Source organism: Mesoplodon densirostris, chromosome 7, assembly GCF_025265405.1.
Source record: "Mesoplodon densirostris isolate mMesDen1 chromosome 7, mMesDen1 primary haplotype, whole genome shotgun sequence".
NCBI lineage: Eukaryota > Metazoa > Chordata > Mammalia > Artiodactyla > Ziphiidae > Mesoplodon > Mesoplodon densirostris.
This window is the reverse complement of record NC_082667.1, coordinates 54,622,976-54,648,893: the sequence shown is the minus strand read 5'-3', so window position 1 is coordinate 54,648,893 and position 25,918 is coordinate 54,622,976. Positions and strand designations below refer to the sequence as shown.

Genomic DNA, 25,918 nt, shown 5'->3' with positions numbered 1-25,918 from the left:
TCCTCAAGGAAAAGGGAACAAAAGACAAGAAAGTTTTCATTGTGATCACACTATGGAAAAAAAAATACCTTCTGCTCTTTGCAAAAAATGTGTGAAGGCCAAATTTGTGTTTTTCTTTTCTTAAAAAAAAAGGATGTTGCATGAATTAGAATGCAACCAGTATCTTTTTTGTTTGTTTGCTTTCTGCACTTGTTAAAAAAAGGATTCTTTTTTTTTTTTTTAAGTACAACACAGTCAGGTATGCGGCCACAAAAGAGTAGCTGTCTTTGGCAAGAAGTCCCGGCCATGGTCCTCTCTGTCACCTTCGGCCCATCTCACTCTGTCTCATGAAGTGGATGTTGCTGGCGCTGTCTGACAGTTCCGGGTACTGCTCCACCGAGATCACGAAGAAGCCGTCGTAGCCTTGAACGCGCCCTGTGCTCAGCACCTGCTGCTTCTCGCCCTCTGTCCAGGCCCGCAGGCCTTCCTCCCCTGCCCGAAGTCGCTGCTGCTCACGGGCCCAGGCCTGGCGCACGGCTCTCTGCCGGGCCAGCTCCAGCACCCGTGCCTTCTCCTCATCCGGTGTTGTCCCATAGCGGGTGTTCAAGCACAGCGCCCCGTACTGGAGCTGGATGTCTGTGTAGCGTCTAGTCCTGCCACTGAGCACCGTGTTGATCTGGGACACAGTGACGTTGACCCCGTTCTCCAGGGTTCGCCGCCCCCCGCTGAGGCCCAGGATGGCCAGGTCGCCTTCCGAAGGTCCTGGTTTCACAAAGTAGTGGGTGTCCACCCCGTCAATGGTGAAGTGCACGTTCTCTAGGTAGTGGGCGTTGTTCAAGATGGCAGCCACCCTCCGCCCGTCCTCGTTGGCCACACTGATGATGTCTGTGGTCACTCGGCCATCCTTCAAGGCGAACTTGACCCCTTTGCCAAAGACTGAGCCACTGGATGCAAACTTCTTTGTCTCTGGGGCCTGCTGGCAGCTGGTGATTGTGGAGCTGTAGAGCTGATCAAAACGTTCCAGGGTGACAAAGGCCTTGAGCTGCTTCTGCACTTCACACTGTACCCCGAGAATAGACTGATGGTGGGGGGAGAGAGAGAGAGAGTGAGATAAATGGGGAAAAACTTCCAACGGCCTGGAGAATCAGCTTACATGACTAAAAGTCCAACCTATACAAATGTATTCACCTGTAGCATCTAGCCCTACTGCTGACCACTAGGACACCCAGCCCTCCTTCATCCATCTATTCACCCTTCCTTCCATTCAGAAGCTGTTCAGGGAGCATCTACTCTGTGCCCAGTCCCTTTCTCGGCACGGGAGATACAACAATGAATCAGACATCATCCCTGCCCTTGAAGAACTCCTCGTTTAGCGGGGAAAGACAGATGTGGCAACAAATAACTACAATCAAATGTGATCAGTGGTGGTCTAAGAGGAGCAATAGTAACAGCTATAGCCAACACGTCGTGGTCTTTGAGCTGAATAATTCACATTCATTATCTCGCTGGATCTTCACAATAACTTTATACAGTAGGGACTGTTATTGTTCTGGTTTTACACCTAAGGAAACTAAGGCTCAAAGAGGTTGTACCTGGCCCACAGTCATACGGACTAGTAAGTACTAGCCACAGACTATAAAGTATTCAAGCCAACATTCGAACCCCGGTCTGTCTGATCCTAGAGGCTCAGTTCAAGGGCTGCTGGAGTCGGGAGGAGCAATCACGGCTCAGGGTGTCTCAGCCTGGAGGCGGAGAAGCAAGGTGAAGGAGATGGGGTTCAAGGACAGGCTCACGCTTGAGTTGGGACTTGGAGGATGAGGGGATGATGTTAGATGCAGGAATGGCGAGGAATGCACTCTTGACAAGAAGACTTAGTAGGATGAAAAGTAGTGATTTACATAAACCCTCTTAGCCTGCTGTATTGCTCTCTGCCATGTTTAGAAATGATTTTCAAGGAGGGCCTCTGTCCGCACAGTGCTTCCTGGGGGCTCTTCAAGTGGCCCCGCTCTTGGCTGCTTTGGGGGACAGGTTGGAAGCCACGTTCAGGCAGGCCCCAGGGCCTTATCAGCAACTTAGAGAAATGGCTTTGGAAAAAGGTCCATCGGTTTCTCACTGAAATTAAGTCCTCTTTATAATTAATAGAACCCTGTCTGTGAACAATTATTTCCTAGAGTTTCACGGAAGCTGGAGTGCTCAACAACAAAGATCTCCAATGCGTGCCAAGGGCAGAAATCAATAATTCATTGACAGGCAAGGTTGGCAAACGGGCCGTCAGAGACTGTGGCTCTGGGAGGGGGTGGAGAAGGGAGCCTGGAGGTAGGGGGTGCAGCTGAGTGGCTGGAAGCGGCCCTGGGAGAACAGTCAGTGCTGTGGGCAGCTGGGCAGTACCTGGAGGGATGGATGGCGGGGATTGGAGAGGGGCAGTGGGTGGGGCTAGGGCCGCAGAGAGAGGACGGGCTTCGTGATCAGACAGACTTGGGTTCTCATCACCTTTCCAGCTCACCTTGGACAAGTTTCTCTCAACTCTGGTCTTATCTGTAAAATGGGGAAAAAGGCCGAACTCACAGGGTTGTTTACTTCTTTCAACCATTTGTTCATTCAACAAAAGTTTTCCATGCACCTACTATGTGCGAGGTGGCATGCTGGGTACCAAATAAGACCCAGTACTTGCCCTCTTGGGGCTTAGGGTCTAGTGGAGATACAGGGAAGAAAACAGGAATGAAAATATAGTGTTGTGAGTGCTTAGCAAGAGGAAGCTATAGGTGCCACCGGAGCACAGAGGTGCAGAATCACATTCTCCAGAGGTCAGGGGAAGGAAACAGCTAGGCTGAGGCCTAATGGAATCCGACTGGAGTAAGAGATATGGATGTGTAAGTTTCTGATCGCCAGCAGTATGCCATCTGGCAACTCTGATTTCCTCCTCAGTCTCTTGTCCCCCTGGTCAGGGATCCCCTGGAAGGCCTGGTCTCTGCCTGATTCTTTCCTGCATTCACTGGGCTCCCGGGGCCTGGGGCCTGGAAGAGCCAGCTCCTAGCACAGATCTTATGAAAGAGGGGGGCAGTGGGAAGAAATGAGCAAATGGATGTCTGAAGTGAGAGGGTGGAATGAAACTGTTTTTAAGGATCTTTATAGCCATAAAATTCTATGAGTCTTTGAAATTGGGTCATAAATGGAAGACAGGGGACAGTAACATTTTTTTGAGCACCTACACACAGATCTGGGTTTGAATCCTGCTCTACTTCATCCTTGCTGTGTGACATTTAAAAGCCTCAGGCATGAAGTCTGTAAAATGAGAACAACGATACCAAAGGGTATTTGTGCGTTAATTTATGTAGAATAGGCCAGGTGCGCTGAGGTGCTCAGAAAATGTCACATTTGTATTTCGAACACACCTTCCCTCTTTGTACTTTTGTTCTGGGTTGGGACAAAGGCTCATTTTTTTGTGTGGAACTCCAAACTCAGTGTAACAGACAAAACTCCTTAATTTGGCTTGTGAGGGCCTACGTGCTGTTACAGCTGGGTCTACAGTGACTTGCCAGTGGCAGGGTTACTAAGTATTTGCTGAACTGTTTCTGGCAGGCACAGTGGACGTACCACATTGGTTTCTATCATTGGCCTAGGCTTTCCTGAAAAGCTGGTGGGACCCATTCCTGTAATGTCTGGATGGCTTGAGGGGTGGGCAGCCATGTGTGTGAATTACCTTGCTGTTGTCCCACTCCTGAGTTTTCATCTGTGTGTGGATGAGCTCGTAGGATGGTTCCATGGCATCCATGTCTGGCTTGGGATAGCCGGGAATCACATTGTGAAGCTGGAATCCGAAGGTGAGGAGCCAGCTGTTGACATCTGGGTGGGAGAGAAGCAGAAACAGCCCCACAGAGTCAGTGGACCTCAGAGTGACACATCCCAAGAAAGCAGCCTAGAGTTAGGCTGCAGGGGGGCGGGGTGAGGACCTGGAGAGCTGCTGGGGGGAGAGTCAACAAGCATAGTGGAAACTGTTTCACGGTATGAAAGCTGGGACCTAGTGTCCCCTCCCAGGGATGTAGCTGAGAGAGATGTCACCAAAGTAGAACCTAGGTTTCCAGACTCCTCTTACTACTGTCACTCTACCCCGAGGACCTTCAGCTTCGTAGCCAGGGGCAGCTGTTGATGGATGAACACTCCTCCACATCCAGCCCCAACATCAACAGGAGACACAGAGGACAACCAACCCCAAAGGAAAGTTGTTTTTTTTTTTTTTTTTTTTTGCGGTACGCGGGCGGGCCTCTCACTGTTGTGGCCTCTCCCATTGTGGAGCACAGGCTCCGGAGGCGCAGGCTCAGCGGCCACGGCTCACGGGCCCAGCCGCTCTGCGGCACGTGGGATCTTCTCGGACCGGGGCACGATCCCGTGTCCCCTGCATCGGCAGGCGGATTCTCAACCACTGCGCCACCAGGGAAGCCCAAAAGGAAAGGTTTTAATGAATGACTTTCAAAGAGAAAATTCACTGAAGAAGCAAACTCTTCCTCCTTTCTCCTTTTTGAAGAGATTAGAGCCTCAGGCCTAAATTGCATTGGGCATGGAGGTGGCCTGACCAAAGATCGAAGTTTTTTTCCCCTTGATCCTGACTTTATTTACTCTGGGAGCCTAAGGAAGTCACTTAAGCTCCCTGTGCCTTCATTTTCCAGTCTTTATACTGGGCTTGAGGATCTAGCCCCATAGGCGTTGGATTTACTGGTTTTTATAATATTCCTGGGGGTTACTAATTATAAAATACTAGGTATAGGGAAAGGTGGGATGTTGTCATGAGCAACCGGCTCACTGAAGAGTGGAATCAGGAAGCCAAGACTTCAGGAAAAGAAAGAGGATGGAAAGTGTGTCATCAGTTACTTGGCCCTCTGTTGCTGAGTGTCTTTTATGTGCCCAGCTCTGGTGTCACAGATCCTCAGCTTGCACACGCAAGACCCTGAAGGGGAGATGAGACATGGACATGGATAACCTTGACACAGAAAAAACACCTAGAGGAGGGCAGAAGTCTTTCAGTTCCACAGACTGACAAGTCTTCATGAAGAAGGTTGCCTTGAAGCCAGGCAGTGAAAGCTGTGTAAATTTTGTCAGGCTTCGACGGAGATGAAGGCAAAGGCCATTGTATAAGGCAAGGCCTGGAGAGGGGAGGTGAGTATTGGGAGCGTTCGGGTAACCAGAAAGCAGTTCAGCAAGGCAGAGAGAGAACCAGAAAGGAGAATGGCAGCTGGGGAAGGAAGAGCTTGGGATGGCAGGTGGGAGGTGATTTGGGGTCTACAGGAGACAGACAGAAAGCCTGTGTCCCAGCATGGCTCAGCCTTCCTTGGGAAGGGGCAGCTGAAGATGCCAAAGCAGTTGTTGACTAGAGACTCAAATCCAAAGTCAGGAGAAGGCAGGATTTGGAATTAAGTCTCTGAGCCAGCAACTCTGGGTGGTGGGCATTCAGGCCTGCTTTGCGCTTCTTCCAAAGCAGACAGATCCCTGGTCAGGGAGGTTCTTAGGGCCCAGGCATTTGTGGAATTGAGTGCATCCCAGTGATGGGAGTGCCATTTGGGGGTCATCAACTTCATCCCACATTGCCTTTCCATTCAAGAACTTCGTTTGTCTTTTTCTTTCTTCCTTTCTTTTTTTTTTTTTTTTTTTTTTGGTTTTTGTTTCTTCGATGTTCCAGAGCCCCTCTCTTGGGTGTGAAGCCTGGAGGTTCTGACATGGAGGGGTGGTAGAAAAGGAAGCTTGGAAACCCAGATTCTACTTCTAGAAAGATCATAAAAGGGAAAGAACATGGTGAGGCAAGACAAAACTCAGGTCCAAACTCTGGCTCCCAACTTGCGAACTGTGTGATCTTAGTTTCCTTAACCTCTCTGAGGTTCAGTTTCCTTATCTGCAAATTCATGGGAGAAATGGTTTTCACCAAGTCATGGAGAAGAATAGTAATAGTGTTACCACTTTGGGGCAGCCAACGTAGAGCAGGAACTGTTCTGTTTTGTTACATAAATGATTGGATCTAATGTATTTTAAAGTGTCCAGCTTGGTGCCTGGCTCATAGAAGGTTGCCTGTGTTTCCTCAAACCCAAGCCTCCACGTGCCTGGAACTCCATTTCCTCTTTTGTAGTGTGAGGTGCTTGGACCAGTTTTCTCCAAAGTCCCTTTCCTCACTGAGTTTCTAAGTATCTCTGATTCTCTGAATCTTGGTAGATGGTTCTTTGGGAAATTAAAACAAAGAGAACGGGGACAAAGAAAAAACCCCTACAAAGCCATTTTGCCTGAGGCCGAGAACTTGCATCTGAATTTGTAGTTGCAAAGTAAAGCTTCTATCAGGAATACTGCAAATTCCCAGGAAGCCAGGGAGCTGAAAAGAGGCCTGGGCCTTAATTACGAGTGATGGAAGGTGGGAAACTTTCTCATTATGTCTTTAGGAAAAATGCTGAAAATTGATTTATTCACTGCTTTTTCTACTGTGCTTTTCTGAAGAGTTGGGAATTTTACTCTTCTTTCCTATGACATCAGAGGCAGACATTTCCCTCAAGTTAAAAAGCTCTTTACTCATCCGTTCGTCCCAGACTTCAGTGTGGCTGCCTGGGACAGTGATGAAAAATAATAATCCCTTTCACACAGCTTTGCACTTTACAGAGGGAATTCAGATCTCTAAGAATGAGGATTTTGGAGTCAGACACAGCAGAGTTCTAACCCCAGGCTTGCCACCTCTTCCTGGGCGGGTTACTTTACCTCTCTGACCCTCACTTTCCGCCTTTGTAAATGGAGTCAGTGGTCCCCATCACACAGGCTACAAGTGAGGGTTAAGTATATGATGGATCAGTGGTGGACATTTTTAAGTTGCCTTCCTAGTGTCCCATTCTGCCTTCTCTCTCTTTTTGGGGTATCCCAAAAAGTGTATTTTTAGGGACGCTGACTCCACCTAAGGGCTTAGCATTGAAGCATGTGACCTAGGCTAAGCCAATCAGTGCATTCTATCTCCCCAGCCATGCTGGTTGGTTCAAGGGTTGTCATGTGACATAAGCCTCTCCAGTATTATAGGCTTAAGACCCTATCCTGTTTTTGGAAAAAGGTGAGATGCCTTTTTATTGTTGTTGTTGCTGGATGTGAGTGAGGCTGCATGTAGCCCACGTGGAAGCTAAATGGTCAAGTTTAGTGAGAGTTAGTAGTATCTTGGCTTTTAGTAGTAAAATGGTTTTTTCTTCAGCTACAGTAACCTGCCAAGGCATCTCACAGGAAATTCATTGGAAGATGAGACAGGGGGTGTGCTTAATGCAGACAGATGTAAGACAAATGTCCTCTCAATCGCTTAAGTTTTTCTAGGGCTGGCAGCAAGCTGAGTACGGTGAACGCTGTGAAACCTTGCTGAGATATTCCTGTGCGTCCACAGGCCCCAAGGATGTTTTCATCACACCTGCTCACCACTGTGTCTGTCCTCTCTTTCTTCCCACTCTTGGGACTCCTGCTCTCGACATGACCACCTGGAATTCTTCCCTGGAAGAAGACTCCTCTAATTCTGTCAGCAGAAACAGGTCCAGACTGGGCCACCCCAGTTTGGGGGCCAGGAAGCCACCACGTCCCTAAGGGGCACTCACGTGGGGCTGTACACATTGCCCTCTCCGCACTTTCGTACGTGCGGTCCCCTCCATCTGGATCGGCTTTTTTCCCGTTACCTGGCGAATGTCCACTCGTAAGCGGACCTCACGCGCCAGCTGCTCCCTGGGTAGAACCAGCTGTGTCTCCTCTGTTTCACTGGCCGTCAGCGCAAGCCTCCGCCGTGGGCCACTCACACTGGACAGCAGTTGTCTGTCTGGCCTCTTGCGAGGTGAACTCCTGGAGGGCAGGGATCATCTTTCTATCCCCAGTGCCTAAAACAGTGGCTGCACAGAGGGGGCCCTTGTTGAATGAAGGAAACTGCCTTCAACTATGGGCAGGAGGATTATGTCACAGGACAAAAGACGGGGAGATGACCACGTTTGCAAGTTGTCATGCCCAACTTTTGTCCACCACAAACTCTGTTCTATAAAAGGTGCTGGTTTTATCCAGACCTGAATCCCCAGAGCTGCTCTGACTCCTGAGGTCTTCTGTGACTGGCCTGGCAGCGGCTGCTTGCTGGAAGGAGGCTGTTAGAGGCATTTCTGGCATGCGTGACCTATGGGGCATTTTATACTCAAGTTGGTTTCACGGTAGTGGAGACCAAAGCCCACTTTTAAAATCAGACGGTAGGGGAAAGAGAACCAACATGAGCCAGGCCCTGTGCTAGGCAGGTTATAAAATGTATCTCATTTCACCCCTGCAACCATCCTATCAGGTAAGTATTTTTTTTTCCTATTTGTCTCTCTGTTCTTTGCTCCTTTTTCTCCCTCTTTTCCTACCCTCTTTGATTATTAATTTAGTCTTCATTTTATCTCCACTATTGACTGATAAGCTGTGCCTCTGCTTTATCTTTTAGTAGTTGCTCTAGGATTTACAATATGCATATTTAACTTACCAGAGTCAGGGTAGATATTCTAACTTCAATTTATAGATCAGAAAACTGGAATTCAGGGGAAGTTAAATAAATTTTGTGACTGTCATAGCTTAGAAATGATGGATCTTTCACCTAGTTCTGTCTGTTGCCAAAGTCTGAATTTTCCATTACCTCATCCCAAATAAGAGAACTGAGTTCTTCTTTATTTTTTTGGTCATACCTTCATTCAACTTATCAGGGACTCATAACCAGCCTGATTGCTGGGTCAGAAACTCTCAAAGTACATTCCAGGGGATATATCCAGTGAAATATTAGGGTTTCATGGTCAAATAAGTTGGAAAAATAGTGGGTAAATATATGAAACAGTTCTCTTTACTACAGGACTTCTCAGAGCCTTTCATAAGCTGAAATGTATTGTGAAAATTTAAGAATGGTAGTTGCCCTGTCAAATTGATTTGATGCCAAAGCCAGTTTTTCCAAAGCATTTCTCTGAACTAGTGTTTCTTCAAAAATACTTTGGAAAATGCTGCTCTAAGAGGAAGTCAATATCTCCCATTACCCCATACCAGCTTTCTCAAGGAAGACTGTCTTTTCAGATGACCAGAGTGATAGTGGTTCCTGCCCTCTGAATGAGCCCTGATCCTCACCTGTCATGAAGCACTTGATGTCCTGAGAGTTACTGATGGGGTTGTTGTTTTTAAACATATAGAGATTAAAAGGCATGATATTGCTGCTACTAAGCTGCTTCCACAACTCGTGGTCTGGGCTAGTCCAGCGACCAGCCAGCACGTCATAATCTCGCCGGCCCATGTGGACGAGCTTGGTGAGTGGATCATAGAGGCCACCGTGGTAGCCAATGATGATCTGGAAGTTGGGGTTGGTGTCCATGTAGATCTCCCCGTAGGCCGTGTACAGGATCTGCTTGATCATTAAGCCCGTTCCACTGAAGACAGCAAGAGGGGTCCCGATGTTGTCACAGGCTATGTAGAACTCATCTCCGCCGCTCAGCTCCATGGCAAAGAGGTGTCCTTGCAGGTCGTAGTAGAGGGATGTGATCTCAGAGCTGGAGTGGTTGTACAGGTGGGTGACCTTGGTAGGACTGGTCAGGTCTGCATAGAAGAACTGCAGGTGGTGGCTCTGGCTGCTCTTGCTGGACACCCGCCGCCCCAGGCCATCGTAACGGTACCTGACGCTCCAGCCACCACCCCGGTTGTAGGCCTTGATGAGCAGGCCCGCTGAGTTGTACTCAAACACATCACTGCCCCTCTGCCTCAGGAAACCGTCCTCGTCCATCTTGTATTGCACGTCACCCAGCCTGGTGATGCGGTCACGGAGGTCATACCGTAGCGGGGTGAGCCGTGCACTGTTCCCGGGGCTCAGTAAGTGCAGGTTCCCATTGAGGTCATAGCTATATCGCCAGAGTGGTTTGTCATTGATGGAGACCGTCTGCAGCTGGCCGTCGGCGTCGTACTCATAGGAGTAGCGGGTGGTGTTGGCATACGGTCCCACCTTCAGCTCCTTCTTAACGACTCGCCCCATGTTATCATACTGGACGGTCATCCAGTACATGAGCGAGCGGAAGATCTCGTATTGCACTTCCTTCATCCGGCCATATGCGTCAAAGTGCTTGGTGTGGGTCATGACCGCCGTGGTGATGATCTGGTTAATGTCGTAGTAGATGACACCAAATTTCCCGAACTGCTCCGTCTTGCCCGACACATCGTCATAGCGATAGAGGTCGATGGGCAGCGGGGTCTCATTGATCACGGCCTGCATGCTGGTCACCCGGAAGCTGTTGTCATAGTTGTAGTCAAAGCGGGCGTTGACCATGCCTTCCTCGGTGAAGCGAAAAATCTGGCGGTCGATCAGGGGCCCAATTTGACGGTAGCGGATGGTGCAGGTGAAGCCCTCATTCTGTAGGTTGATGGTCTTCAGCATGCCGGCGGTCTCGTCGTAGCTGAAGCTCACCTTGGTGGTGTCGTATAGCATCTCAGCTAGCTTGGACAGCTTGCCATACTTGTATATCACCCTGCGGCCAGTGCCCAGGTAGAAGGTGTGGAGGAGGTGCCCATCCTCAGTGAAGTCCTGGATGACTGAGGCGTTGCCCTCGGGGGGCTGGTAGATGTTCCTGTAGTAACCCACTGAGCGGATGGTCTCCAGCGTCTGCCGGGCCACGTTGGGCATGGTCACAGAAGAGAGGCGGTCGTTCTTGTCAAACTCAAAGATGTACTGCCTTTGGCTGTGAAGGAGCAGCACCATGGACTGGAGGGGAAGGAAAACCGAGAGATGAGAAGAGGGTGCTGGGAAGGAAGGGGTGGTCTATGAGCCCAAGACTTAAAGGAAAAGAATGAAAGGTCAAGGAAGCTGGTGGTTCTCTTAAGTTATGCCCAAACCAGAGCTTTTCAACCAGCGCACCCTAGGATATTGCAATGTAGTACAAATGTGCTAAGACAAGAATTTCTCTCTGCCCTTGACCCTGGCAGGGCCTGGGGCCCTAGAACACTCAGGCCATTTGCCTTCCTATAGTGAGCAGCCTTGTCTGTTTGCCCCTTTGTGGGGCACAAAAATGATGATTTCAGCATGGGATGGGGTTGGGAGCACCGGCCTAAAGTATTTGCAGCAGCCTCTCTCCTGGCTTCCTTGTGCCAGATTCCTTCTCAGATCAATCTTCCTACTCAGGCAAGAATGATTATCCTAAAACACAGCCTGACAACGTCTACTGCCTGCTAAACAACGTCCGTTGACTCCCTATGGCCTACAGGATAAAGACATGTCTGAGAAGGACATTTAAGGTTTTGCATAATTGTTTATGTGGTAACAGGTCATATGCCCACCCGGGGGTGGGGTGGGCTGTGATGGGAATGGGGAAACCTGGTTTCTAATAATGGACTCATTGTGTGGCCCTGGGCAAGTTCTTTCCCTCTGGGTTGGATTTTTCAGTATGTTGGATGACCTCCAAGGTCTCTCTTAGCACTACCACAAAATGCTGCTCTAGGAGATGTGAACACTGCACAGGGTAGGGGAGACAGATCACAGATCAAGCAGAGCCTGGGCCCTGGACAGGTGACCAGGAGCAAAACGTTAAGTAAGGATCTGGGTATCAGAACTGGGGCATGAAATACAGACTGTTTCAGGAATAAGTCAGTAGATAAAAGGTCTCAAGGCATCTGGGCATTAAAGTTAGCATTTTCTCTTATTTGGGACCAACTTTTGATTTCAGGCCCTTTCTGATTCCAAGTCCCTGGGATGAACTGAATCCTGACCTGAAGCAGAAGGGACATACTAAGGCCACACCTAGCACTTGAAGCTCAGGATTAAGCACCTCTTGCTTAATACTAATCCCCAGGCTTTTGCCTTGTTCTCTGTGACCAGATCACACCAAGAGCCCTAGACCTGGGAGCAGACCCCTGCCTGGGTCTGGACCCGAAATCCTGCTCTGTAAGTCCAGATAGTGTTTGGGTCTAGCTCCAGCCTATTGGGTGTGACTTCCACATTCTCCTGCCCCAGGACCCCCCACTTACCACCCCATCACCATAATCCATCCATACGCCACCTGGGGCCCCCTGGCACGCTGATGCGGATTTTCCTGAACATTTCCTTTTGGAGACCACATGGGTCAGATCCATCCCACTGAGGTCAGCAGGCTGGGCCTGGCCATGGGTTGAGCCACAGTGATGGATCTTCTATATGGCAAGGCCAGTGATGGAGGGCGACAGACACCTGCCTTCTCTAAGTACGTGTAGCTCCAGGTCTTCCCGTCAGCGAAGATCCTAGATGTGATGCGACCCGCCTGATCGTATTCCATCCTCTCAGACATGATGCCCCTCTGGACGCCAGCAATGTGGCCCCCTGGGGAGTAGGTCACGTTGACACCATTCAGCCTGCTGCTAGGTGACCAGAGGCTGGGCCGCCCGGCCTGGTCATACAGGATGCGGAGGGTGAACTTGCGGTGGTCGTCATAGATCTTCTCTGTGCGTGTCACACGGTCAAAGTCCAGAGACAGGAGGTTCCGGTTGTGAACCTGGGGAAGGGGTAGGAGGAAAGAGAGAGTTAACCTGGACACTGAGAACTTGGTCTGAGAAGCTCCCGAGGAGAGGAGGCAGCACAGGTCGTGGGTGTCAACAGACAAGGGTTTGGGTCCTGGCTCTGTCCTTGTCAGCTCTGTGAAGTTTCCTCATCTGTAAAATGGGAATAATCATGCCAAGTATATAGGGCTGATGTGAGGCTAAAGGCAATGCAGATGCTGGGTGAAGAGTAGCGGAAACGATTACATCATTTCCTAATATGATTCTCCTAATGAGGATAGAAAGGCAGATCCTTCCTGACTCCCTCCTGAAAAGGGAGAGGCCACGTGGGCCCAGCAAATCAGTGCCTGACCCCATTTATTATGTGCCAGTGTTTGCACTCGTGTTTGATACCAGGGAGACCACAGTCAGGGACGGGCTCCAGGTCCCATGGCTGGTGAGTGACTGAGTCTGGATTTGACCCTCACCCCTGCAACGTGCCAACATATGATGTGTGGTCCTCTGAGCAAGTCCAGCCCTTCTTAGGGCTTTGGACTCCCTGTCCCCTCTGGGGTCTCTCCTGCCCTCTGCCACCACAATTTGGGCTTCCTGGTCACCTCAGTTAGCTCCCAAGACATCTTCTTCTTCCTGGAGGCCCTGGGAGGCAGTGTATGTTTGAGTCTGGGAAGGCTTCTCTGACTGGGGGTTGCCAGGAGACACTGTCCTAGGTTTTGGAACATTTTGCTCCTTCCTCTAGACTCAGGAGCCCATTGTATGATCTCTACCTGGGCTGCTAGGTCAGCACACAATTCAGTTTCCTTTCAGAGTCAGAAATACAGGGGTTCCACAGGGGTAGCAGTAAACCAAGGTTTTTCTTAGTTTAGTTACGAAATATACTTCAGAGGCCTGTTTCTGTATTTGGATCCACACCTTAGGGGTGCCAGTTGTCCCTGAAACACTGCCAGGTACTCTGAAGCTAGAATGCTGGTTCCCTCTAAGTGGTGCTGGGCCTGGGGGGGCATTTGGGCATATTTTCGGACTCTTCCATTAGTTACTGGTTAAGTTTGACAAGTAGGTAAGAAGGCCCAAGAGGAAAGCAGACGATGCAGGCCATACGATGCCAACCTGCACATATGGATTAAGGTAATGAAAGGCCCTCTGGGGCCCTGTGTGGTAGAAAAGGGCTCAAGTCTAGGAATCAGGCCAGGAGTCCAGCCTCAACTCTGTGACTGACTTTTCTGTGTGACCTTGGGCCAGTGCCTTTCCCTCTCTGAGTCTCAATTTCTTCCCCTGTGAAACAGCAGGGCTGTTGTGAGGATTGAAGAAACCTCAGTAAATTACCTAGCGGAGCGCTGGGCATATAGAAGGTACTGAGTTAATGGTTGCAGTTATTTCCATTAAATGACAGCAAATGATCGTGGTCATTCTCAGAGGAAGTAGAGACAGGTGTGTCTCCCCTTTCTCCCCAAACAAATTCTAAAGCCTTGAAAATCAGGATTTATAATGATGGTGCTGAGACGACTTTAGCTGTGAATGGCCTGGTTAAAATAAGGTTGCCTTCCCAGGGGTAATCAAACACAACTGCAGGAGCAAAAACAGTGTGGCAGACAATTCCCGTGAAAAATCAGAGGTGTTGGAGGCTGAAGCTGTGTTCTTTGCGGAGAGGGCAGGAGAAGATGTGGGGTCTGCACCGCCAACAGTGATGGGGACCCTTTTAAAGCATCTTTGGGAAGGTCCCTTGTGACTGCCCCCACGGTGGTACTACCAAGCCAGCCACCCCCCTCACCTCCTGGAGGACCCCCAGTGAAAAGGATCTACACCTCTGCTGCAAAATTAATAAAATTGAATTAAGCAGCTCACTGGGGAACGACCTAATGCTTCCTGTGCTCAGCAGTGGCGGCAATGAGATTATTTTACATCTTTCTTTCTTAAAAAAAGTTCCCAGTTGTATAAAAAATGAGCTCCATTATGGGGAGGTGCACCCGGCTAACATTGTAATTCCACATGCCGCCACTGTGGGTGGCCATTTATTTTGGGAGGACTCAGAGATGCGGCCGCCCAACTGGAGTGTCATTCATCTCAGGCTCGGAGAGGGACCAGTTAGTGCCTGGGAAACTTTTGGTCCAGTTCACACGGCAGAGAGGAAATCCTAATAGCACTAATTGCTGCCATTTATTGAGCACCTGGGGTCTTCCAGCGCTGGGCTAGATGCTTCAAATATATCATCTGGTTTCTGCAGAGGAATCTGAGGCTCAGAGGAGCTGCTCAAGGCTACACATGTGGCCCAGGCAGGAATAAACCCTGGTCACACTTTCTACTTAGTTCACTGCCTCAGATGTGTATGAAGGGCTCCTGGAGAATTCACACAGGGGGCTCAGTGAAGCCAAGGATGGTGTCCCACAGAGAACAAAGAAAGCTAGGCCTTCTCTGGGGAGCCAGTGGAAGGCTGTTTCCCACATTAGATAGTTGCTTGAGTTCTTGACTGTTGAGGAACACAGGAAACCTTGTTGTCTGGGCTCTGGTTGTGTGACATTGAATAAGTAACTTACTGTTTCTGTATCTGTTGTGAGAATGACACTATGAGACAGGGTGCCTATTTCTAGTCATTACTGCCGCCCAGCTGTGTGAATCAGGAAAAAGCCCTTTTCTCTCTGGACCGTGGTTATCCCATGCATGAATCAGGGGCTTAAGTGAACTTTCTTTGTGAGAAAGGGCAGGGGGCTCAAGACAGCCCTGGCTGTGTTGCATGAGGATGCTTCTGTGGCTTTTAGGAGTCAGGAGCATGTGGCTCAGTCCTGTGGTACCCTGCAGCTCAGCAAGTCTCCATGGAGCACCTGGGGTCTGCAAGGCACTGTGCTGAAAGCCAGGTCTGGGTCCTCTGTTTTCACTCTCCCCATTGCCTGCCTTTCTGAAGTTGGAGGGAAAAGAAGCTGGGCAATCTGGTCCTGGGGCAGAGGCCACACTATAGAGACATGGGAGTCAGGCAGAAAAAGGGCTGGTTCAGGGCATCCACACACTAGAAAGTGCTCTGAGATGCCACACTGCAGATGCCAATGCCCTGGCAGTGACAGCTACGGTGGTGGGGTCGTTCTGCTGTCTTAGGAAGGATAACTCTGCCTGGAAGGAGAATGTGGCTTAGGTTCCAAAGAGCTAAACTGACTCTTGGTACATGTTAGCAACAGAAGTAACAATAACAGTAATAAGAATAACAATAAAAGGACAATTAGAATAGGTATTACTGACCACTTATTATGTGCCAGGCTGTATAGGGCACTCTATGTACTATTTCTAATCCTTGTAGCAACTTGTAAATCGGTTTGATCTTCCCCATTTTATGGATAATGAAATTGAGGCTTTACGAGATTACAGATTTGCCCAAATTCACTCAGGGAATAATAGAAGCCGGAAGCCTGACTAACATCAAAGCCAGTGATCGTTTCACTAGCACGACTGAAAAAAATGCACGAGCCTCTTGTTGTGTGTAGTCGCTTAATTTACTTTCCCCTTTGCAGATGAAGAAACTGAGGCCCAGGAACACCTTCTCCCCGGGACAGTTTCAAGAAGAGTCCCGTTCTCAGATGCCTCCTCCTCCTTTCCCCCCAGGATCCACCCACCCCCAGGGGCTGAGACCTGCTGGAGGCTGTGCTCACCCGAAGCCGGCGCCCGAAGACGGTGACCTGGCCGCGAGCCTGCTCCTTGCGCTGTCGCCACTCCACCAGGTTGAGGCCGTTGTCGATGGGCAGCGTGACGTTCCGCTTGCCCACGGTGGGGTTGACGGTCCCGGCCAGCAGGTGGGGCTCCGTCTGCAGGGCCACCTCCATGCCGTTGGCCAACAGCAGCCGCAGGGAGCCGTCGGCCCCGATGTAGTAGCTGTTCCGGACCTGGTCTGAGGGAGAGAAGAGGGATGGACTCTGCTCAGGAGGGTGGAGGACGGACGGAGGGAGGTGTGTGTACAGCAGAGGCAGTGGTGTGGTCTTTAAATGGGTTTATGTTTCTGACTACAGGAACAAAACACTGTCATTGAAGAAAACTAGGAAAATACATGGAGGTCCATGAGTTCAATACCCAACGGAAACCACTGTAAATAATTTGGTATATTCCTAGATTTTAGGATATTTCTGAATACATTTACAGTGAAAAATGGTTGCTTATGGAAGTTTTTCAGTGATCACTGTATCATATCGTTGAATATTTCCATAAATGTTTTTCTCAATGACTGCATGTTATTCCATTGCCTGGAAATACCAGAATTTATTTAACGAGCCCTAAAATAGATATTCTGATTATTTCCAGCTTTGCATAACTACAGGTAGCACTGCAGATTAATATATTTTAATCATTATGCTAAGTGAAAGAAGCCAGACTCGAAAGGCCAGATATTGTATGCATCAGTACATTTATATGAAATGTCCAGGATAGGCCAACTCACAGAGACAGAAAGTAGATTAGTGAGGGAAAGGGAGAACGGGGTGTGATTGCTAATGGGTATGGGGTTTCTTTTGGGGGCTGATAAAAAAATTTCTGGAATTAGTGGTAATGGTTGTACAACTTTGTAAATATGCTAAAAACTGCTGAATTATACTCTTTAATAGGGTGGATGTTATAGTATGTGAATTATATATTATATTTATATTTATTTATTATATTTATAATTATATCTTTATTAAAAATATACATTTTGGATAAATTAATGTCTTCATTTGGGGTTATTTAATCAAAACAGACTCCTAAATGTAGGATTACTAGAGCACAGGGTTGAACATTTTTAAGCCACTCCCACTAGGGTAATAACACTCTTTGCAACAAGGTGAAAATAAGTACAATATGTATATCAATGACAGAATGCCAAATATATATATATATATATATATATATGTTTTAAATTGCTGTCATATATACATATGTGTGTGTATGTCATCTATGTGTATATGACAATGATTTAAAAACAGGCTTCAGTCTGAACTTTTAAATCTGATTAAAACATTTTAGTTAGGATCTTCTAGCTAACAGAACCTTCTGGAGAAAAAGTAAATTTCAGCTGTAAAATGCACACTGTGTTCTTTTCTAAAAATGGAAACATTTGAGTTTGCGCTGCAGTCACCTGCCTCTTGCCCCTCCTTGGCTGTTGCTTCTGCCTGCACTGCCCCTATGTTTAATGAATGCTAGCCCAAGCCCTTCCTTCAAGACTCTGCTTAAACGTCATCTCTTCCCAGAAGCTTCCCTTGTTCCTCTGGTTGGAACAAATGCCTCCTCCTCCCTTAGCCTCTTTATTGGTCTCATTAGTGGTCCTGCAGCTGAGGCGTAGCGGGGTTCACCACTCTGTGAGTGAATGAATTCTCAAATACCTAAGTGCCTACCGTGAAAGGCACTATTGCACAGAGATAAAGAGCATGGAGTCTGGAGCCAGGCTGCCTGGGTTCAAGTCCCAGCTCTGCCGCTCTCTTCCTGCAAGACCTTGGGCAAATTCCTTAAGCTCTCATGCCTCGGTTTCTTTATCTGTACCCCGGGGATAATAACTGTACTGTTACCTCACAGGATTAAGCAGGATAATGAATATGAAGAGCTGAGAGCAGTACTGCACACCTAGTGCGTGTTACGTAAATGTTAGCTGTTACTAGTTGCATGTGCCTGGCGCTGTGCTGGTCACTTGCACATCTATCTCTTGTCATCTCTCCTCTATCTTCACCACCCCATTTCACACACCTGTCAGAGTGAACTTTTCTAGTACCGATCATGGTCCTTCAATAGGTCCCCCTTACTTTTAGATCAGTGCTTAACAGAATGTGTTCTAGAGCCTATGTGTCTGGGTCCAAATACCCAACTAGTTGGGTGACTTTGGATAAGCTACTTAACCTCTCAATGCCTTATTATCTTCATTTGGAAAATGGAGATATTAATAATATCTCAGAAGGTTGTTGTGAGGATTAAAAAGGATGATGAATGTAAAACACTAAAAATATACTTCATACTGAGTAAGTGCTCAAAATATTAGCTATCATTATTATTATTGCATGTGCTCAGTAAATATTTGCTGGATGGAACTAGATATATACTAGACTATGTCAAGCGATAAGGATGTGGTTTTTGCAGGTAACCCTCACTGAATCTTCCCTGCTAGGATGGCATCAGATCAGCCTCTCTCTCTCCCACCCCCTTGCCCCCATCTTTCTCCCTTTCTCTCTCACGCACGCAGAATTCTAAAATCTGCCTCAAACTTGCTATGCATGATTCACGGACAATCTGTATTTTACTTCCTTTGAACAGTGAAAAAGCCTGTGTCAATTTATCTTTTAAAGCTGCTCCTTGCTGAATCTACATATGTCCATTAATGGTGACTTCGGATGGAACAGCATCTGTCGAGGCCCATCTCAAATGATCCCCGTTTAATGTGAGCTGTGACTTCCCAAGGCTGCTGTTCATTAGTAGCTACTTCTTATTGCTTCCCATAGTTCAGACGTAAGATGAAACCAAAAGAGCTTTTAACGAAGACTCTACTGAGGGGGCTGCAAAACTGAGGATCTGAGCCTGGTACGAAAGGAGAGCTTGGCAGAGGTCCCAAAGAAGAAAAAGAGGTACCACGTTTCCTGGATTCTTAGATGTACTTTTCCTTTTCACGTTTTAATGTTTCTGAATTTGGAATGTGTCTTAAGTCTTTGTATGGATTTTGAGCAGTGTCTCTCCCCACCCCCCCACCTGAAAAGTTGTTATTAAATCGATGGTACATTTTAAAACTGAGGAGATGTGGCACTTCTGAATTTAAAAAGTTGTCTAGATACTGGAAGGCCTACATTAACTTTTGAGACAAATGCTGAAAGCCGGCTTAGACGTATGGAGTACAGCAGACAACTCTTAACCACAGGGAAGAACATAGGCTTGAAGGATGTGATGTCTGCACGTCATCAGCCGCACTGCTGTTCTTGGTCAGGCAGAACCCTGGCTGGTTTGGAACTGGTACCTTTTCTTGCCAATAACCCAGCCAGAGCATAAATACCTAGGGTCTGCCATTGCTAAAGGTGTTTGGTGGGGAAGGAATTCCAGGGCTTGATTTCTCTTTCTTTGTCTGAGAACCGCTATTGTTCTTTGGGCTTTGGTAAAGGCACAGGACCACATTTGGGAAGAAAAATGGTTGTGAAAATATATGGTTATTTTCTTATGGTAAATCAAAATGCCTGTTAATTAATTAATCCAACAAGTACTTTCTAAGCAATACTATGTGCCTGGCCCATGCTGGTCACTATATGTATACTGTCTAAAGAAACTGTCTAAGAGGAGATTGGTTCAAGATGGTGGAGTAGAAGGACATGCTCTCACTCCCTCTTTCGAGAGCACCGGAATCACAACTAACTGCTGAACAATCATCGACAGGAAGACACTGGAACTCACCAAAAAAGATACCCCACATCCAAAGACAAAGGAGAAGCCACAGTGAGGTGGTAGGAGGGGCGCAATCACAATAAAATCAAATCCCTTAACTGCTGGGTGGGTGACTCACAAACTGGAGAATAATTACACCACAGAAGTCTACCCACTGGAGTGAAGGTTCTGAGCCCCACGTCAGGCTTCCCAACCTGGGGGTCTGGCAACGGGAGGAGGAATTCCTAGAGAATCAGACTTTGAAGGCTAGTGGAATTTGACTGCAGGACTTTGACAGGACTGGGGGAAAGAGAGACTCCACTCTTGGAGGGAACACACTAAGTAGTGTGTGCATCAGGACCCAGGGGAAGGAGCAGTGATCCCACAGGAGACTGAATCAGACCTACCTGCTAGCGTTGGAGGGTCTCCTGCAGAGGCAGTGGGTGGCTGTGTCTCACCGTGAGGACAAGGACACTGGCAGCAGAAGTTCTGGGAAGTACTCCTTGGTGTGAGTCCTCCCAGAGTCTGCCATTAGCCCCACCAAAGAGCCCGGGTAGGCTCCAGTGTTGGGTTGCCTCAGGCCAAACAACCAACAGGGAAGGAACCCAGCCCCACCCCTAAGCAGTCAAGTGGATTAAAGTTTTACTGAGCTCTGCCCACCAGAGCAACACCCAGCTCTACCCACCACCAGTCCCTCCCATCAGGAAACTTGCACAAGCCTCTTAGATAGCCTCATCCACCAGAGGGCAGACAGCAGAAGCAAGAAGAAATACAATCATGCAGCCTGTGGAACAAAAACCACATTCACAGAAAGATAGACAAGATGAAAAGGCAAAGGGCTAGGTACCAGATGAAGGAACAAGTTAAAACCCCAGAAAAACAACTAAATGTGGTAGAGATAGGCAACCTTCCAGAAAAAGAATTCAGAATAATGATAGTGAAGATGATCCAGGACCTCAGAAAAAGAATGGAGGCAAAGATCGAGAAGATGCCAGAAATGTTTAACAAAGACATAGAAGAATTAAAGAACAAACAAACAGAGATGAACAATACAATAACTGAAATGAAAAATACACTAGGAGGAATCAATAGCAGAATAACTGAGGCAGAAAAATGGATAAGTGACCTGGAAGAGAGAATGGTGGAATGAACTGCTGCAGAACAGAATAAAGAAAAAAGAATGAAAAGAAATGAAGACAGCCTAAGAGACCTTTGGGACAACATTAAACACAACAACATTCGCATTATAGGGGTCCCAGAAGGAGGAGAGAGAGAAAGGACCCAAGACAATATTTGAAGAGATTATAGTCGAAAACTTCCCCAACATGGGAAAGGAAATAGCCACCCAAGTCCAGGAAGCGCAGAGAGTCCCATACAGGATAAACCCAAGGAGAAACACACGAAGACACACAGTAATCAAATTGGCAAAAATTAAGGACAAAGAAAAATTATTGACAGCAGCAAGGGGAAAACGACAAACAATATACAAGGGAACTCCCATAAGGTTAACAGCTGATTTCTCAGCAGAAACTCTACAAGCCAAAAGGGAGTGGCATGACATATTTAAACTGATGAAAGGCAAAAACCTACAACCAAGATTACTCTACCCAGAAAGGATCTCATTCAGATTCGACGGAGAAATCAAAAGCTTTACAGACAAGCAAGAGCTAAGAGAATTCAGCACCACCAAACCAGCTCTACAACAAATGCTGAAGGAACTTCTCTAAGTGGGAAACACAACAGAAAAAAAGGAAAACAAACCCAAAACAATTAAGAAAATGGTCATAGGAACATACATATCGGTAATTACCTTAAACGTGAATGGATTAAATGCTCCAACCAAAAGACACAAGCTCGCTGAATGGATACAAAAACAAGACCTATATATATGCTGTCTAAAAGGGACCCACTTCAGACCTAGGGACACATACAGACTGAAAGTGAGGGGATGGAAAAAGATATTCCATGCAAATGGATATCAAAAGAAAGCTGGAGTAGCAATACTCATATCAGATAAAATAGACTTTAAAATAAAGAATGCAACAAGAGACAAGGAAGGACACTAGATAATGATCAAGGGATCAATCCAAGAAGAAGGTATAACAATTATAAATATATATGCACCCAACATTGGAGCACCTCAATAGGAGAACCTCACATAAGGCAACTGCTAACAGCTCTAAAAGAGGAAATCAACAGTAACACAATAATAGTGGGTGACTTTAACAGCTCACTTACACCAATGGACAGATCATCCAAACAGAAAATTAATAAGGAAACACAAGCTTTAAATGACACAATAGACCAGATAGACTTAATTGATATTTACAGGACATTCCATCCAAAAACAGCAGATTACGCTTTCTTCTCAAGTGTGCATGGAACATTCTCCAGGATAGATCACATCTTGGGTCACAAATCAAGCCTCAGTAAATTTAAGAAAATTGAATTCATATCAAGCATCTTCTCTGACCACAATGCTATGAGATTAGAAATCAATTATGGGGAAAAAAACCATAAAAAACAAAAACACATGCAGGCTAAACAACATGTTACTAAATAACCAAGAGATCACTGAAGAAATCAAAGAGGAAATAAAAAAATACCTAGAGACAAATGACAATGAAAACACAATGATCAAAAACCTATGCAATGCAGCAAAAGCAGTTCTAAGAGGGAAGTTTATAGCAATAAATCCTACCTCAAGAAACAACAAACATCTCAAATAAACAATCTAACCTTACACCTAAAGGAACTAGAGAAAGAAGAACAAACAAAACCCAAAATTAGTAGAAGGAAAGAAATCATAAAGATCACAGCAGAAATTAATGAAATAGAAACAAAGAAAATAATAGCAAAGATCAATAAAACTAAAAGCTGGTTCTTTGAGAAGATAAACAAAATTGATTAACCATTAGCCAGACTCATCAAGAAAAATAGGGAGAGGACTCAAATCAATAAATTTAGAAATGAAAAAGGAGAAGTTACAACAGACACCGCAGAAATACAAAGCATCCTAAGAGACTACTACAAGCAACTCTATGCCAATAAAATGGACAACCTTGAAAAAATGGACAAATTCTTAGAAAGGTATAACCTTCCACGACTGAACCAGGAAGAAATAGAAAATATGAACAGACAAATCATAAGTAATGAAATTGAAACTGTAATTAAAAATCTTTCAACAAACAAAAGTCCAGGACCAGATGGCTTCACAAGTGAATTCTATCAAACATTTAGAGAAGAGCTACCCATCCTTCTCAAACTCTTCTAAAAAATTGCAGAGGAAGGATCACTCCCAAACTCATTCTATGAGGCCACCATCACCCTGATACCAAACCAGACAGAGATACTACAAAAAAAGAAAATTACAGACCAATATCACTCATGAATATAGATGCAAAAATCCCCAACAAAATACTAGCAAACAGAATCCAACAGCACATTAAAAGGATCATACACCATGATCAAGTGGGATTTATCCCAGGGATGCAAGGATTGTTCAATATACGCATATCAATCAATGTGATAACACCATATTAAAAATTGAAGAAGTAAAACCATATGATCATCTCAGTAGATGCAGAAAAAGCTTTCGACAAAATTCAACACCCATTTATGGTAAAAACTCTCCAGAAAGTAGGCATTGAGGGAAACTACCTCAACATAAGAAAGGCCATATACAACAAACCCACAGCAAACATCATTCTCAATGGTGAAAAACTGAAAGCATTTCATCTAAGATCAGGAACAAGACAAGGATGTCCACTCTCACCACTATTATTCAACATAGTTTTGGAAGTCCTAGCCACAGCAATCAGTGAAGAAAAAGAGACAAAAGGAATACAAATTGGAAAAAAAGAAGTAAAACTGTCACTGTTTGCAGATGACATGATACTATACATAGAGAATCCTACAGATGCCACCAGAAAACTACTAGAGCTAATCAATGAATGTGGTAAAGCTGCAGGATACAAAATTAGTGCACAGAAATCTCTTGCATTCCTATACACTTATGATGAAAAACCTGAAAGAGAAATTAAAGAAACACTCCCATTTACCATTGCAACAAAAAGAACAAAATACCTAAGAGTAACCCTACCTAGGGAGACAAAAGACCTGTATGCAGAAAACGATAAGGCACTGATGAAAGAAATTAAAGATGATACAAACAGATGGAGAGATATACCATGTTTTTGGATTGGAAGAATCAATATTGTGAAAATGACTATACTACCCAAAGCAATCTACAGATTCAATGCAATCCCTATCAAATTACCAATGGCATTTTTTATAGAACTAGAACAAAAAGTCTTAAAATTTGTATGGAGACACAAAAGACCCCGAATAGCCAAAGCAGTCTTGAGGGAAAAAAACAGAGTTGGAGGAATCAGACTCCCTGACTTCAGACTAAACTACAAAGCTACAGTAATCAAGACAATATGGTACTGGCACAAAAACAGAAATATAGATCAATGGAACAGGATAGAAAGCCCAGAGATAAACCCATGCACCTATGGTCAACTAAACTATGACAAAGGAGCAAGGATATATAATGGAGAAAAGACAGTCTCTTCAATAAGTGGTGCTGGGAAAACTGGACAGCTACATGTAAAAGAATGAAATTAGAACACTTCCTAACACCATACACAAAAATAAACTCAAAATGGATTAGAAACCTTAATGTAAGACTGGACACTATAAAACTCTTAGAGGAAAACAAAGGAAGAACACTCTTTAACATAAATCACAGCAAGATCTTTTTTGATCCGCCTCCTAGAGTAATGGAAATAAAAACAAAAATAAACAATTGGGACCTAATGAAACTTAAAAGCTTTTGCACAGCAAAGGAAACTACAAACAAGATGAAAAAACAACCCTCAGAATGGGAGAAAATATTTGCAAATGAATCAATGGACAAAGGATTAATCTCCAAAATATATAAACAACTCATGCAGCTCAATATTAAAAAAACAAACAACCCAATCCAAAAATGGGCAGAAGACCTAAACAGACGTTTCTCCAAAGAAGACATACAGATGGCCAAGAAGCACATGAAAATCTGCTCAACGTCACTAATTATTAGAGAAATGCAAATCAAAACTACAATGAGGTACCACCTCACACCAGTTAGAATGGGCATCATCAGAAAATCTACAAACAACAAATGCTGGAGAGGGTGTGGAGAAAAGGGAACCCTCTTGCACTGTTGGTGGGAATCTAAATTGATACAGCCACTATGGAGAACAGTATGGAAGTTCCTTAAAAAACTAAAAATAGAATTACCATATGACCCAGCAATCCCACTACTGGGCATATACCCAGAGAAAACCATAACTCAAAAAGACACATGCACCGCAATGTTCGTTGCAGCACTATTTACAATAGCCAGGACATGGAAGCAACCTAAGTGCCCATCGATAGACGAATGGATAAAGAAGATGTGGTACATATGTACAAGGGAATATTACTCAGCCATAAAAAAGGAATGAAATTGGGTCATTTGTAGAGACGTGGATGGATCTAGAGACTGTCATATAGAGTGAAGTAAGTCAGAAAGAGAAAAACAAATACCGTATATTAACACATATATGTGGAACCTAGAAAAATGGTACAGATGAACTAGTTTGCAGGGCAGAAATAGAGACACAGATGTAGAGAACAAATGTATGGACACCAAGGGGGGAAAGTGGCGGGGGCGTAGGGGGGGTGGTGTGATGAATTGGGAGATTGGGATTGACATGTCTACACTAATTTGTATAAAATCGATAACTAATAAGAACCTGTTGTAAAAAATAAATAAATAAAATTCAAAAAAAAATTGGAAATTGAAAGAGTAAAAAAAAAGAAATTGTCTGAGCAACACTAGGAAGCAGGAATTGTAATTCAGCCCCATTTCCCAGACCCAGAAACTGAGGATCGGAGAAGAGTGACTCCACCCAATTCACACAGGTTGGAGCTGGTACAGCAGGCACAGGGGTCCCAGTGTGTCTGCCCCAGAACTGTTGCTCTTTGCACTGCCCTGCACCATTCAGCGTGGCTTCAACTTGCTTTCTTTTCCCAGAGTAGAAACTTGAGGGCCATGGTGATGGGGTGGCAGAGTTAGGACTAGAATTTG

The 25,918-nt window shown here is 45.9% G+C and overlaps 1 protein-coding gene across 1 annotated transcript in view; it reads right to left on the bottom strand.

The window, feature by feature from the left end:
* Positions 1-298: 298 nt before the first annotated feature.
* The window catches only part of TENM4 (teneurin transmembrane protein 4), a 392,087-nt gene continuing 366,467 nt past the window's right edge, over positions 299-25,918 (bottom strand). Inside the window, exons 26-30 of the mRNA XM_060102952.1 lie at positions 16,098-16,333; positions 12,168-12,464; positions 9,091-10,705; positions 3,680-3,822; positions 299-1,057 (exon numbers count right to left, since the gene is read on the bottom strand). Of these exons, the coding sequence (XP_059958935.1) occupies positions 299-1,057; positions 3,680-3,822; positions 9,091-10,705; positions 12,168-12,464; positions 16,098-16,333 (3,050 nt within the window). The remainder of the gene's footprint in view (positions 1,058-3,679; positions 3,823-9,090; positions 10,706-12,167; positions 12,465-16,097; positions 16,334-25,918) is intronic.